Source organism: Malus domestica, chromosome 12, assembly GCF_042453785.1.
Source record: "Malus domestica chromosome 12, GDT2T_hap1".
In the NCBI taxonomy this organism is placed as follows: Eukaryota; Viridiplantae; Streptophyta; class Magnoliopsida; order Rosales; family Rosaceae; genus Malus; species Malus domestica.
The window spans coordinates 18,286,466-18,301,285 of record NC_091672.1 but is presented as its reverse complement, the minus strand read 5'-3'; the positions used below and the strand labels follow the sequence as shown (position 1 = coordinate 18,301,285).

General features: G+C 38.8%; 2 protein-coding genes across 4 annotated transcripts; both read right to left on the bottom strand.

Moving 5' to 3' along the window:
* Nucleotides 1–3,059: 3,059 nt before the first annotated feature.
* LOC103413704 (polyubiquitin) lies at nt 3,060–4,861 on the bottom strand. Its single transcript, XM_008352146.4, has one exon. The coding sequence runs from the start codon at nt 4,622–4,624 to the stop codon at nt 3,248–3,250; it is 1,377 nt and encodes a 458-aa protein (XP_008350368.3). The 5' UTR covers nt 4,625–4,861; the 3' UTR covers nt 3,060–3,247.
* A 1,406-nt stretch (nt 4,862–6,267) lies between these two features.
* On the bottom strand, nt 6,268–13,681 carry LOC103450065 (probable E3 ubiquitin-protein ligase ZFP1). 3 transcript variants are annotated; one of them, XR_011574260.1, is made up of 8 exons: nt 13,497–13,625; nt 8,963–9,132; nt 8,036–8,788; nt 7,556–7,959; nt 7,026–7,124; nt 6,737–6,874; nt 6,362–6,589; nt 6,268–6,324 (listed from the first exon to the last, which is right to left on the bottom strand). XR_011574260.1 is itself a non-coding variant. In XM_070810114.1 (8 exons), the coding sequence occupies exons 3-8, from the start codon at nt 9,060–9,062 to the stop codon at nt 6,440–6,442; spliced, it is 1,644 nt and encodes a 547-aa protein (XP_070666215.1). In that variant the 5' UTR covers nt 9,063–9,132; nt 12,659–12,763; nt 13,497–13,623; the 3' UTR covers nt 6,268–6,439. The 3 variants fall into 3 exon arrangements, 2 of the variants coding, with proteins under 2 accessions (XP_070666215.1, XP_070666214.1); XM_070810114.1 differs by adding an exon at nt 12,659–12,763 and having other exon boundaries at nt 6,268–6,589; nt 13,497–13,623; XM_070810113.1 differs by having other exon boundaries at nt 6,268–6,589; nt 13,497–13,681.
* Between the last annotated feature and the right edge of the window lie 1,139 nt (nt 13,682–14,820).

The following is a 14,820-nucleotide window of genomic DNA, read 5'->3' as shown; positions in this document are numbered from 1 at the left end:
GTACATCCATCACCAACAAGCGATGTTGATTAGCCAAGCTCTCTCCCAGTATAACTTTGCAATCCTTACAAGTTATACGATCCCCTTTCCTCATTAGAAGAAAATCTATTTGTGTTTTTGACAACCCACTCTTGTAAGTGATCACATGTTCTTCTCTCTTCTTAAAGAATGTGTTAGCTAGAAAGAGATCATATGCCATTGCAAAATCCAAGATAGCTTCCCCATCCTCGTTTCTCTCCCCAAAACCATGGCCACCATGAAAACCTCCATAATTGCCTGTCTCCTTGCCCATGTGTCCATTTAAATCTCATCCTATAAATAACTTCTCCGTCTAAGCAATTCCTTGCACCAAGTCTCCAAGGTCTTTCCAAAATTTCTCCTTCGAACTCGTATCGGACCCTACTTGAGGTCCGTACGCACTAATCACATTGATGAGTTCTTGTCCTAGTACAATCTTGATTGCCATGATTCTATCTCCTACCCTCTTGACATCTACAACATCTTGTGTCAAGGTCTTGTCCACGATTATGCCAACACCGTTTCTTGTTCTATTTGTGCCCGAATACCAAAGTTTAAACCCTGAGTTTTCTAGATCCTTTGCCTTAAGACCAACCCACTTAGTTTCTTGTAGGCACATAATATTTATCCTTCTCCTCACCATAACTTCCACTACTTCCATAGATTTTCCCGTTAGGGTTCCTATATTCCACGTTCCTAAACGCATTCTACTCTCTTAAACTCTACCCTTCTGTCCTAGCTTTTTCAACCTTCCCCGTCTAATAGAATCAAAGTACTTCTTCTGTGTGTCTTGTGTAAAGTTAATAGGAGCATATGCTCCCAAACAACTTTGAGTGGAGTCGTTCAAAAAGAAGTTTCTATGGCCCCCTTGCTCATTTAACACTGCATATAGGTGCCGATGGAGATACAACGACCCTTACTCACTTATCACTGTGCTCGGGCCACACAGCGCATCACTTACGAGTAACGCCCTAGCTTTAGCGTGATTTCGTTCTGGATTCATTTTTATAAGGATTCGACGTAACCTAGGAATGCCGGCTGTCGACTACCTGACATCCTCCCCCTCCTCCTTTATCCGGACTTGAGACCGGCAATGTAAGATAAACTTACACGGACGAAGTTGTTTGCCTTGCACAATTGAACTCACAAAATTCATTACTTGTACAAATACTGTGTAGCTCTTGTAACTGTTCTTCTTGATGTATCGGTAACACAGGCAAGTGGTAAGGCTACTAAAACTAAGAAATACGAACAAATTAAGCTCTGCCGCAATATCCAATGACAGTGTGGCAAGACAATTAGAAAATGGCACATCACAGCGAAGAAGCACACAATACACAAGAACAATTCAGGTCTGGCCGATGCAGCAGCCTCTATCTTGTATTCCATGTCCCCTCTTCATCTACCAAGCAACTGTCAATCCAAACATGACAGCGTTTGAACGTTACCAAGAATGTCTTATTTCAATTGCGAAGATCCAGACTCCCCATTTCAACATCAAAATGATATGCCTTGGTCTCAGCAAGGCACAAACCTAGAGAGTCATGGAAGAGATTAGGTAGTTATTGTTCGAGAATTAACATTTGGGAAATCACAAGGGAGTTGATAAATTGCAAAGTAAATATGGTAGGCAACATGCAACACTAGAATCAACACTAAAGCACCCAAGTTAATGGATGGAAACAAAAAAGTACGGCACATATTCAACAATAACCAGGGATACAAGCATCGTATCGTAGCCAGAAAAAGAAAGCATTAAACATCTTAGGAGTTACAAAGTCCAATATATCACGTCAATACACACAACAGGTGCTATAACACAATTAGCAGAGTACTGTGTACAAATCAAAACATTCCTCATTGTTTGAATTCACTAAACCTGAGCTCCGGAAGCGCAAACTATGTCATAAGTCTCTCCGCTTGTGTTATAGCACAAGAGGCAATCTACTGTTTTCAATCAACTAGTTCTCATCGACCAAAAACATCAACTGGTTTCTCAGGATAAGCAAGATCAATAATGCTGATGAACCAATTCAGACAGCCAATAACCCAACGATCAGAAGAGAAATAGGCTTATATTTCCTTGTAGAAGACAGATTTGATGCATGCTTCACCAGTTCAAAGTTCTCAAGGCAGGAACACATACAAAGAAATTGAAACAAGGCATTATCATGAAAAAGAGCCAAATTTGCATCCAAAAGCACAAAAGAAACGAAAACAAAGGGAAGCACATGAAAGTTTACGGGACTAAATTAATACCAACTCGAGTTTTGACTGGACTGGACTGGCCAATCAAGAAAACACCCTACCATCATGAGCAATTCACAGCAGAGCACTATATAACAAGTCCATAAAATACAGAGGACAGTACTACAAAACAACCTACCATAAAATATGCAATGAAAATGTATTCACGCTAAAGCATCCTTTATTGATGGAATTCACCACCCATGATTTGAACAATCGAATTGCTCTCCATCTTTCTAGCAAAACTATGTATTTGAGTAACCTGTTGCGTATATCTTAGGCGACAATAGAATTGCTAATTTTTTTGAGGATCTACATATTACCCCAGAATGCAAACTATATCACAACCAACCCCTAACGTCCATAAACTCTCACCATGTGTTATAACATGAATGGCAAAGTCAGCTGTCTTCTATTAACCAAGAAGCTCAATAATGTTCAAGATTAGCAGAAGATAATACACATAAGAAGAAAACATTTGAAAAGACAAGAAGCAATTATACATCAGCTACAAAACGATGGAAAAGAAAGGGAAGCTTTTAGAATTTATAATACTCAAACTTCACACCAAACAAGAGTTGCTAGGAAGCTAGAACAACACATCAAACCAACATTCGGACCACAGATTTATGAGCCTCAGCATGTTACTACAGCATGAGAGGCGAATAAGCTATTTAAAAGTCAAAATTGGAGCATAAACTTGGCGGTTCACCAACAAGAACACAACCAACATCAGAAGAAAGCAAGTAAAGGAAAATAAGAACACTATTGAAAGGAAAGGGAATCAGATAAAGTTCACAAGACTAGAAATTGTTCATTAATACCAAACTGAGAAATTAACAACTAAAGGAAACATAAAAGAACACAACCCACAAACCCTAAAACATAACATGACTTTAGTGGCACATTGGCCACCAACCAAAACACACCACCATTATTCGCCACCATAACAACACAAAACAACTAAAACCAACAAACTTCTTCAGAAATCACCGCCACGGAGACGAAGGACAAGATGGAGGGTAGACTCTTTCTGGATGTTATAATCTGCAAGGGTGCGACCATCCTCAAGCTGTTTCCCAGCAAAGATCAGCCTCTGCTGGTCCGGTGGGATCCCTTCCTTATCCTGGATCTTAGCTTTGACATTATCAATAGTGTCGGAGCTCTCAACCTCCAGGGTAATTGTTTTCCCTGTTAGGGTCTTCACAAATATCTGCATTCCACCACGAAGCCTGAGCACAAGGTGAAGAGTCGACTCCTTCTGGATGTTATAATCCGCCAGGGTCCGGCCATCCTCCAATTGCTTCCCGGCAAAGATGAGCCTCTGCTGATCCGGAGGAATGCCCTCCTTGTCCTGAATCTTCGCCTTCACATTGTCAATAGTATCGGAACTCTCGACCTCCAGAGTTATGGTCTTCCCTGTAAGGGTCTTCACGAAAATTTGCATGCCACCTCTCAGACGCAGGACCAAGTGCAAAGTAGACTCCTTTTGGATGTTGTAATCCGCCAAAGTCCTTCCGTCCTCCAATTGCTTACCAGCGAAAATCAATCTCTGCTGGTCTGGTGGGATTCCCTCCTTATCCTGGATCTTGGCCTTCACATTATCGATGGTATCAGAGCTCTCGACCTCGAGAGTTATTGTCTTCCCCGTTAGGGTTTTGACAAAAATCTGCATACCTCCTCTCAATCGCAGAACCAAGTGGAGAGTCGACTCCTTCTGAATATTATAATCGGCTAGGGTTCGGCCATCCTCCAACTGCTTTCCGGCAAAGATCAGCCTCTGCTGGTCCGGGGGAATTCCCTCCTTATCCTGGATCTTGGCCTTGACGTTGTCAATAGTGTCCGAGCTCTCCACTTCCAGAGTAATCGTCTTCCCGGTTAGGGTTTTGACGAAGATCTGCATACCTCCCCGGAGACGGAGGACAAGATGGAGAGTCGATTCCTTCTGGATATTGTAATCCGCCAGGGTCCGGCCGTCCTCCAATTGCTTGCCGGCGAAGATAAGCCTCTGCTGATCCGGAGGAATACCCTCCTTATCCTGGATCTTGGCCTTGACGTTATCGATCGTATCCGAACTCTCGACCTCCAAAGTTATCGTCTTCCCGGTTAGGGTTTTAACGAAAATCTGCATGCCTCCCCTCAACCGAAGCACCAGATGGAGCGTCGATTCCTTCTGGATATTGTAATCCGCTAGGGTCCGGCCGTCCTCGAGCTGCTTTCCGGCGAAAATCAACCGCTGCTGGTCGGGAGGAATGCCCTCCTTGTCCTGGATCTTAGCCTTGACGTTGTCGATCGTGTCCGAACTCTCAACCTCGAGAGTGATGGTCTTGCCGGTGAGGGTTTTCACGAAGATCTGCATGGTTTCAGAAATTGGGGATTTGTAATTCGAAAGAAATTAGGGATTTGAGAGAGATTTGGGGACGATGGGCGAGAATTGTTGAGAGAATTGTGAGGAAGAGTGGAGGGGGTGAGGAGTTTATATAGGGAGGATGAGCCGACTCAAATCCCATTTTTAGGTTGGATTCCGGAGTGGACGAGGAACGCGTGGACCAGAAAAGTCAGTGAAACGAACGGCCCAGATGTTTCTAGGTGGGCAAGTGCCAACAATTGTTGACCTCTGATTTTTAGTTTTCTTTATTTGATGAGGGAGAAGGTGACCTGCTCTATCTTGGATTTTTGTTGCCCCTTTCCTTGCTTGTGAAGGTAATTGGATTCCTAATTTGTTTGGACTTGCAGAATGCTACGTTGACAGGTTATGTGGATTACACGCGTCAATATCGTATATGACCTGCTAATGGATTACTAAAGAGATCTGATATTCACACACTTTTTTGCCTTTCACACACCTTTTTAATTTTCATGTATCGGGTTTGATAAATTGAAGAAGATCGACGGATAAAAATTAACAAGGAATATGTGAGAAATAAAAAGATGTGTGAATAGTACATCTTAATGTGAAATTATATGACAAAAATAAGAAGCTGTTTGGTATCTTATATAAAAAGGTACATCTTTCCTCAAAACATTTTTGAGGAATACTTCTTAAAAGAATAAAAAACTTGTTTATGTATGTGATTTAAAATTGTTTTCAAAATACAACAATTAGAAAAGTAAAAACATCTCATCCTACAGTGTAATGGGTAACATTATCCGAACTTGGAAATTCAAAGAGAAGAGAGAGAAAATGGCGAAAGAATATCGGAGAAGAGACGGGAGAAGAATATCAAGGAGAGTGAGGGAGAAAGAGGAGAGAGTAGGGATGGCAACTAAGAGTATCAAGTTCGGGCGTGCCATCCTCATTCCCAAATTCATATGTTAATTTTGACTTTAGTTTTTATAAATAGTAATACCAAATAAGTACTTGAAACTAACTTGAAAAGTAATTTAAAAAGTTGTATACAAGTAGAAGGAGGTGAGCTACTACTATGATTTAGTGGTATTTCTCTTTATTGGCAAGAAAGAAATCTTAAGTTCGATTTTCGCCAAGGAGAAATTTGAACAACATTATTACTAGTCAATTGTGAGGCTAAACACTATTTATCCTCTTAATGTAAATAATATCATTCGTTGAAAAAACCCAAAAAAGAGAAATCAATGAACAGAAATGTGCAGGGGCCTTTTGAATGGTCAAAAGGGTGCGCGTGAGGAGGTAGATTGTCTGCCCTCCTACCTTCCGTACCCTCTTATTTTGTGTAGTTACGGTTAAATCACATTAATATTTTATAATTTTTTTATAAAGATAATAAGATAAAAAAGATTAGTAATATAAAATGTTAACGTGATTTAACGATTATCACACAAACAAAAGAGCATGAAAGGGCACGAAAAGTAGAAGGGCAGAGAATCTGCCTCCCCTCCCCAAAAAATTAAAAACCGAAAAAATAATTTGTTTTCAAGGTTTTCCCCTTTCCATCATAAACTAGCTTCTCAGTTTTGAAAAGGAATCATAAAATTAGAAGAAAAAAAAACTATATACTAGAGCCATATACGGAACAACAACAATTGCAAAAAGGCTTCACAACATTTAAATGGAAGCCTGAAACAAATTAATTTAAATTGGCTAACACTCCCTTTACATAATACGAAACAAGTATTGTTTCTTCCGTTTTCGGGATTATCTCTAAATATATATACAAGAATGGTAATATAATGAAGCGCTAACGACGTGATTAAATTATTTCTCCTTCATATTATCAGGAAGAGCACAACCTTTGCAGATTGGACAAGAATTTTTCATTGACAACCACTTCTTGATGCAGCTCACATGGTAATCGTGACCGCAACTTTTCAATGCACCAACATCATCCCTGTCATTGTACTCTTCCTGTCAATCGGGTTATATACAAGTTAGATTTCCAGCAGTTAAGCAATTTACAGTCCAATTGGTCTAAAAAGCGCTAAGATAAAATTAAAACCACACTAATGGAAACGGCAATCTTATAATTTCCGGTTTCAAGTGGAAGACTCTTACCAGGCAAATTGCACATGAACCTTCATCCTGGATTTGATCTGATGAACAATATATTGTTTCTGTTAAACACTTCGGTATCAAATCTTCAGACAAGCCTGTGCTGACATTCCCAATCCTTTCGCTTAGTGCGAGGAGTTCCTATTTGTTCGGACATTTCGAGAAATTCAGAATACATGAAAGTCAGAGGAAGAGAAAAATAAAGGCATTTCCTATTCTTTCGCCTAGTGCTAGGAGTTCCTTTTTGTTCAGACAGTTCAAGAAATATAATAGACAGGAATATTGACGTTACCTCATAACTCATGTTGTCTATGTCCAGCCTCATGTCTCTATGATGATCAAGCATATTCCTCGACCCAGGAAAAGCTGGGCGATCCACAGCCATAAATCCCTGCAGTGGTAAATGAACAACAATTGGCTCACCTGTTTTCAGTACCGAACAAGGTTTACGCTGTACATAAGTTTTTTTTTTAGATTTATCAAAATTCAAAGCTTTAATTAACAATAAAATAAGTGTCATAAGAGCATATATTCCAGAGTCACATGGATCGCTTTCAACAATGTTAATACCATCAGTCCTTACAGATGTATGAACCTGACTAAATATGAGCTTGAATTAAAACAGAATGCCCAACAATTATAGGCTAGCATTTTCAGATTTTACGTGCTCGGAACTAGCTCGAACAGTTAGATTCGGAAGTACACAACAGTTTGTATGCACTGATAGGGAAAAGAAACAAGTGTTTTGTAACTATTACAAGGGAGCTGCACACTTCTTGAATATAGCAAAATATGTTAAGATGCATCAGTTGAACTACATACCTCAGACGAAAACCGGTCCTGGAGAGCAGACTCTTCAGGGACTCGGTATCTATTATTAGACATCCTCAACCTACCACTCCTGTCATTATGACGCCACCCAACAGAGGCCACTGGCCTAGGATGTCTTGGGTAATTTTCTGGCATCGGCTGCAATCCTTCATCTGAATGTGATGCATGTCCCAATCGCAAGTTGCTTGAAGAAGCCCTGAAGGCTGGGGGAGATCTTTGAGAATAGGTACTGCGAACACCCCTTACAGTTTGGGCTAAGGCACCAGGATAACTTTGAGGAACAGCAGTACTTCTGCTCGACATGAAATCATGATGGTATAACCCATTATCCACAGAAGCATTACCACTACTTCCCAAAAGGAAGTGGTTGGGATCATGACCAAAACCACTTGTATCTGCAGTTTAAAAGAAATCAATGAGTAAAAAATAACGTGACCCTGTATACAAGAAACAGATGAACCAAAAACTAACCTGGAGCCATAACCCTTCCATGAGGAGCCACACTAATATGGTTCCACTCATTGGTCAAACGAGTAGAACCCTGACCAGAGAGATCGATCGTACTAGAATGGTCAATAGGGAGACTTGTAGGATAAGAAGTATGCAAAGGATTGCTCGATAAATGTGTCCTAGCTAGATTGGACTCCAAATCATGTTCAGACCGGCTTCTCACATTTCTCATGGATCCGTCACCCCTAATTGAGAGTCCATTCCCTCTATAGCTAGGGATCATAGAGATGTGATCCCAAGGCATGTGTGAGGTATCCATGTTTACTTTCTCATGCTGTAATTCTGCAGACCTAGGGAGCTCAGAGGAACTACTTCCAGCACTATAGTGTCTGCTGGTGCTTCCTCTCTCAGATACAGAAGGGATCCCTGGGCTTTTTCTCTTATGAGGACCCCTTCCGTTGCTCATTGTGAGATCAACAAAACCACCCTCAACACCAAGGAATGGACACTGGTCATAACTAGAAGAAGGTGCATGGTGAGCATAGTTCCCACTGGCCATGCCAAAGGTACCAGCACTTACTGGATGCTGAAAAGGGTCATGAGATGGACCTGAAGCATCAGGTTGAAAATGCGGTACATCAACATTGTGGTTCATGGAAGAGTACCCATATGACCTCGGAGCCGGGTTCCAATTTGAAGCAAAAGGCATTCCATCTATACACATGTTTTCTACAGGATAAAAGAAAGAACTGTTCTCCCCAGAGCCCTCCCAGCCTGCAGTATTAGGTCCGAAATCAGGTATAGTTCATCATGAATACAAAAGATATTCCACAGATCAGAAATTCAAGGTTTATACACTCAAACCTCAAATGACATAAGAGAGTTTGCAAATTATAGGCAAGACAAAAAGGAAAAGATAAGTATACTAAAGGAAAATAAAGACAGTACCCAAATGCCCAAAAGGTTGTTCTGTGTTTATATGATTCCAATTCTGCTCATTTTCACTCTCAAAAACATGAGATGTGGTGAACTGATGTCTATGCCCCATAACTTTCGTCAGCTTATAGCCACGAACAAGTTACGAGCTAGAAACAGAATCTACTAAATAATACCACAACCTGCACAAAACGGGAAAGGCTCCTCAAAACGTAGAAAAGTAACTTCGTTAGTAATCAGACTGTGAGAGTCACAATACACATCAAGGACTCATATTGGACAAACATCAGAAAGGAAAGACAGCGGTGCTGCAGGTTACCCCAAGCTGCATACATACTTAATTCCAAAACAAAGGCAAAAAATTTTTTTACTTTCTTTTGTTATTCTCATAACAACTTCCCCCAAACTTGTAATTGCTTGTGTGAATGTAAGCTGGTATTCACAAATAATGGAATATTACATATTTTGTGTGTAAGTAGTGTGTAACCAAAATGTTTGAAGTTAGAAGATAGAAGAAACAGATAAAAGACTAAAAGATCAAAACCATTGACCAAAGATGATAAGACCTGTACGATTACAAGAAAATCACAAAATACCAATGAAGCTGAATAAAAATATTTAAGTTGTACGAGCACTGAGCAGTAAGAGGGGCAACAATATAACACCAAGATTTCAACACCAACCTAAGTGCGTTGCATCAAAACTTTGGTTTCAAATATAGATACCTCTAAATAAATGCCACCCATACAAAATCATTTATTTGATATTAGTATTAATTTCTGCCCGCGCCCATGAGCGGTAGGTCTCGGGTTCGAGACTTGGGAGCAGCCTCTCCATAAATGGGGGTAAGGCTAGCCGACATTTACCTCTCCCAGACCCTGCGTAAAGCGGGAGCCTTGTGCACTGGGTACGACCTTTTTAGTATTAATTTCTGCCCGCCTTTACCCCAAATCAGGCTGTATCCAGAAAAATCTCTAAATGTCACCATTATTAGATATTTCGAAGGTTAATCATGCATGCATTTCTCTTCTTTCAGCATTTTCCATTTAAAACACATGGAGGCCCACATCCAGGCCACTATAGTAAGAAGTTAGAAGTATTAACCATAAACTCTTGATAAGTAACCCATTACAGAAGTATTGCTTGTAATAATTAAAACCTTTCTAAACACTCAGAGTGTAGATGGGAGAAAGAAGTCAGCATTCTCGTAGAAAATAATTTAAAGAAAAGAACATTCAAACCAAAGCCAGACAGTTTCAAAGAAATTAAAACTGGTCATCAAAACAAACGAAAAAGGCAACCAACACATAGGCAAATGCAAGATAAATTTAACTTCCAGAGATGGGCAAAGAAAAGTGCAGTTTATTGAAACAAGTTCTGGCCTCACATGCCAATTGAAAATTTTCAAAATAGTTTGACTAAGTATGAAGTATATGCCACAACATCACCAAATAGCTCGACCAATAGCGTCCCGCCTATAAATATGCTTTCACACTTTGACCCACCAATCTCTGGTCCATTCAAGGCCAATACTGAATTAAAAGTCAAGATTTGTTCTGTTTAAAACAATTGTGCTGGGAAAAGATCCTTCAAATCCTAGTTGCACACCCACTAGCACCCTATGTCATTGTCAACCAACTCCCTCTCGCATTCATCTCCAATAAGACAGCATTTCATTGATAATGGGGAGAGCCATTTTTTCTGAGGGATAATAAATAAGAATGGAAAGTGTAAAGAAACAATTAGCTGAAAGTGAGATGCGGAAAGATGGAAACAGGACCTTCCTTGAAGATATTACCTGTGTTTGGACTTTGAATCACAGGATTAGAAATCACCTAGAGGGTGTAAAGATGTAACAATCTCAATATCACACTAATATTGACTTAAACTACTTCTTGCCATTCAAATATCAATAGTAGAATTTTAAAATAGACAAACTAAGACCAGAAAACCCACTACCAGATGTCCCCCTCGCCTCCAAATTCTGAAAAAAAAAAGGCACAGTTCTTAATACTTTCAGCCCTAAAGATATTTAAAAAGATGCTCTCATCAAGGTTAAAGGTAGGAACTGTTCCAGATAAAAGCTGTAAATATTTATAAATGAAAGGTACAATTCATATGTTACAAAATAAGTAGAGATGAAAAAAGTAAAATAAATGGAAGCGTCTTTGGAGACAGTAAGATCAGGTTAGTATAACCATAAAATGTATGTATTTCTTAAACCTGGAGCCTTCTCTGTCTACAACAAGTTTCTACACTAATAAAATCCATTGCCCAATATGAAGAGAATCTTCGTCTGAAGACTTAAGGGTGTTGTCTTCATATCATACACATCTTGAGACAGTTTACAATTGAAGCTATAGAGTACACATAGAGGTATACTTGCACCCTAAACTGTAGGATTGGAGATCTCAGAAGAAAGAAGCACGACATTAGTATTTGTAATACTCTCTCTGCAGAGAGGCTCGTCGGCAAGATGATGTCGTAAGAAGCAGCCAAGATATTCTCATAATCTCAAATCTGGAAACTCTTCTTTGCGTGGAAGCACAGCAAAGAAGCTGTACAAGAGTCGAGGGTGCATAACCTACGCCAATCTGAAGAAACCCAAACCACCAATTATGAGCTAGCAGCCCACTGCCTCCCATCCAGGTAAGACAAGTATAAGAAAAGTCGAAACACCCCAACTACTCCCTCCACCCTGTTAGCCTACACCAAGGTCTGTGTGTCTGTGTATCAGTGATACAAACATCAGCTCCTCAGAGTTCTCAGTGATGATTGCCCATTACTCACGGGCAAATCATCCACCACAAGGGTAATGATAAGTGGCACTAGATCCAAAAGTTCAATATGCAAACCAAACTGCATGGTTCAGTCCAGTCACCTGAGCTCAAGATTCTCCAGAGATGGCATGTATCAATGTATCAAAAGCTGGTCAGCATTCTCTCCATTCATTGACACCTCCTAAGCACACAATCATCAGTATATCCAGTATATCCATCAGCTCACTGCTCTATTTGGCACCAACGTACAGCAACATCACAAAGGTAACTCCAAATACTAGGAAAAATGAGAAGAATGAATTGACCAAAGGAACTTTACAAAGTCAATTGAATTTTCCCATGGCATTATATTATAGCCAACCTCTCCGTCACCTCAGTCTGACATTTCCCATCACTAAACAAAGGGCCAAGAATTATCAATCTAACAACCATGACACTATCACTGTCAAGGCTACATTTTTTTTCTATCTCAAGTCTGGCCTCCACTAGCTCAGGTGGTTAGACCCAGTTAAAGAGAATTCCAGTTTCTTACTATCTGAGAAAGTAAAAATGGAGTCTTTAGCAGTTAGTATATACTGTGCTCTCACAATACTACAACTGACTTAGGCTCTCATAAAATGGCAGCAGATCGTGCCAATAAATCCTGAAGAAAAGACGAGGCTTCAATTGAGATGCTTTTTATAGAAGACCAATTGATCAAAAATTCCCTGCAACACCATTCATAATTCAGAGCATGAAAGGAACTACACACCAAAACAACCCCCCACCCCCCCACCCCAACCCCCCAAATTGCCAACTAACGTAAGACGTCAAATGCGAATATTTATTTAGAGAGCTATAGTAAGGCATGACATGAGAAGTAAGAAGAAACATGACCACTTTACTGAACTGTAAACCTTAGAAAGATATGACTCTAAGAAACTCTCACCTGCAGGTGCAGTCATATCACCTTCAGAACTCAGGTACTAATGTTCTTCTCGAGTCGAACTCAATACAAGCATTCAATAATAATACACCACCAGCACACCAAAACCTGCATAATAAGAACGGTCTAAACCTAGCCGATGCTAAAGGTAATTCAGAGTGACAATTTATTATCTAAAAACCCTCAAATCCACCAAGCAAACCTCGGTTGAAACTAAACCCCAGGGGAGGTAAATCTCTATGAAACAGTAGGTGAGACCCTGATGTTAGTTATAGATAAAAATCACTTCCCCTGAATAACTAATTACCGGGGAGAAGTGATTTATGATCGCAATCACCACCACTAATATAATGATCATCGTATCATCCACCCGCCCGGGTTCATTATATACATGCTACAACAATTATACAACAGAATTAAACCAAACAACCACAATTCACAGCTCCATTTTACACAATACAGCATCCACATTAACACAAACTAAAACTAACCCAAAAATCACAAATTCCTAAATAGAGGAAAGACAGATACATACATACATACATACATACATATATATATATATATATATATATATATAATTTTATAAAGCAGCACCATCAAACAAGCAAACCTCATCGATAAGAGGCCGGAAACAGCACGACAACAACAACAAAGAGTATCAAACAGGATGATCAGAAACGTAGAACGGGAATTGATCGAGAAAACGATGATCGGACCTCAAAAATTTTATAAAAAATAAAAAAGTGAAAAAAATTATAGAAAATCGTGCAGAAACAATAAAACGACGATCAAGCTCGGGAAACCGAAAGAGCTTAAGAAAATGAAGGAAAAGTCATACCTTTGAAGTCGATGAAGGGCTGGTTCTGCAAAAGGAACAAACTTTTAGAGAGAGAGAGAGAGAGAGAGAGAGAGAGAGAGAGAGAGAGAGGTGCTATTGAGGCAGGAAGGAGAAAAAGATGAATAATGCGGTTGGGTGCGTTGTTTGCAGAAATAAGAGGAGGAGAAATTGTCTGGACTGCCCACAAATTTACCGGATACCGACGTAACCTCTATTTACGTTATTATTAATCACTTTTAATAATAATAAAATAATGATAAGTAAAATGTTAGATCATCTGACATAAAGACATAAATTAATAACAAATGACATACCATTTACTCAAACCAAAATGTTAAAATTGACATGGAAAAGAATGCTAAGCTAACATGGACAAAGAGATAACAAAATTGAAGCTGCCTTCAAATATGGTTTTTGCTATTTCCAAAGGCATTCCACTTGCGTTACCTTAAATACTAACATATTTAAATATTATTTTATAATTTTTAAACCAATAACAACTCAACTTTTACTATTTTTGTTTTAAAAGACATAAATGAAGCAAAAAAATTTTGCAGATCGGGTGGAAGGAAAACTATTGACAATATGTTAAATTGCCAAGTCAGCCATCAAATTTAAATTTAATGTTTTGAATATGACATCTCATTTGAAAATATTCTAAGAGTATCTCCAAAGATATGTCAAAACTTATCATTTACTCAAACCGAAATATTAAAATTGACATGGAAAAGAATGCTAAGCTGACATAGACAAAGAGATAACAAAATTGAAGCTGCCTTCAAATATGGTTTTTGCTATTTCTAAAGGCGTTCCACTTGCGTTACCTTAAATACTAGCATATTTAAATATTATTTTATAGTTTTTAAACCAATAACAACTCCACTTTTATTATTTTTGTTTTAAAAGACATAAATGAAGCAATAATTTTTTGCATATCAGGTGGAAGGAAAAATATTGACTATATTTCAAATTGCCAAGTCAGCCATCAAATTTAAATTTAATGTTTTGAATTTGACATCTCATTTGAAAATATTCTAAGAGTATATCCAAAGAGATGTTAAAAAGTCCACATAAGCAATAACGGTAAAAAAAAGGAAGGCAGCACTAGTGGTTTCCAATCGAGATGTCAATTCCTATTTGGCATGACATGGAATGACAGGAGAGGGAGTTGCTATCAAATTTGACACCAACTTCAAATTTATTTTTAGTGGGTATTAAATATTTTTATAATTTTTATTATTATCTTTTGTTTTAAAAATACTAACTACAATTATGAAAAGTAAAGAATAAAAATAATCATAGTTTAAATTTGACATATCAAGTG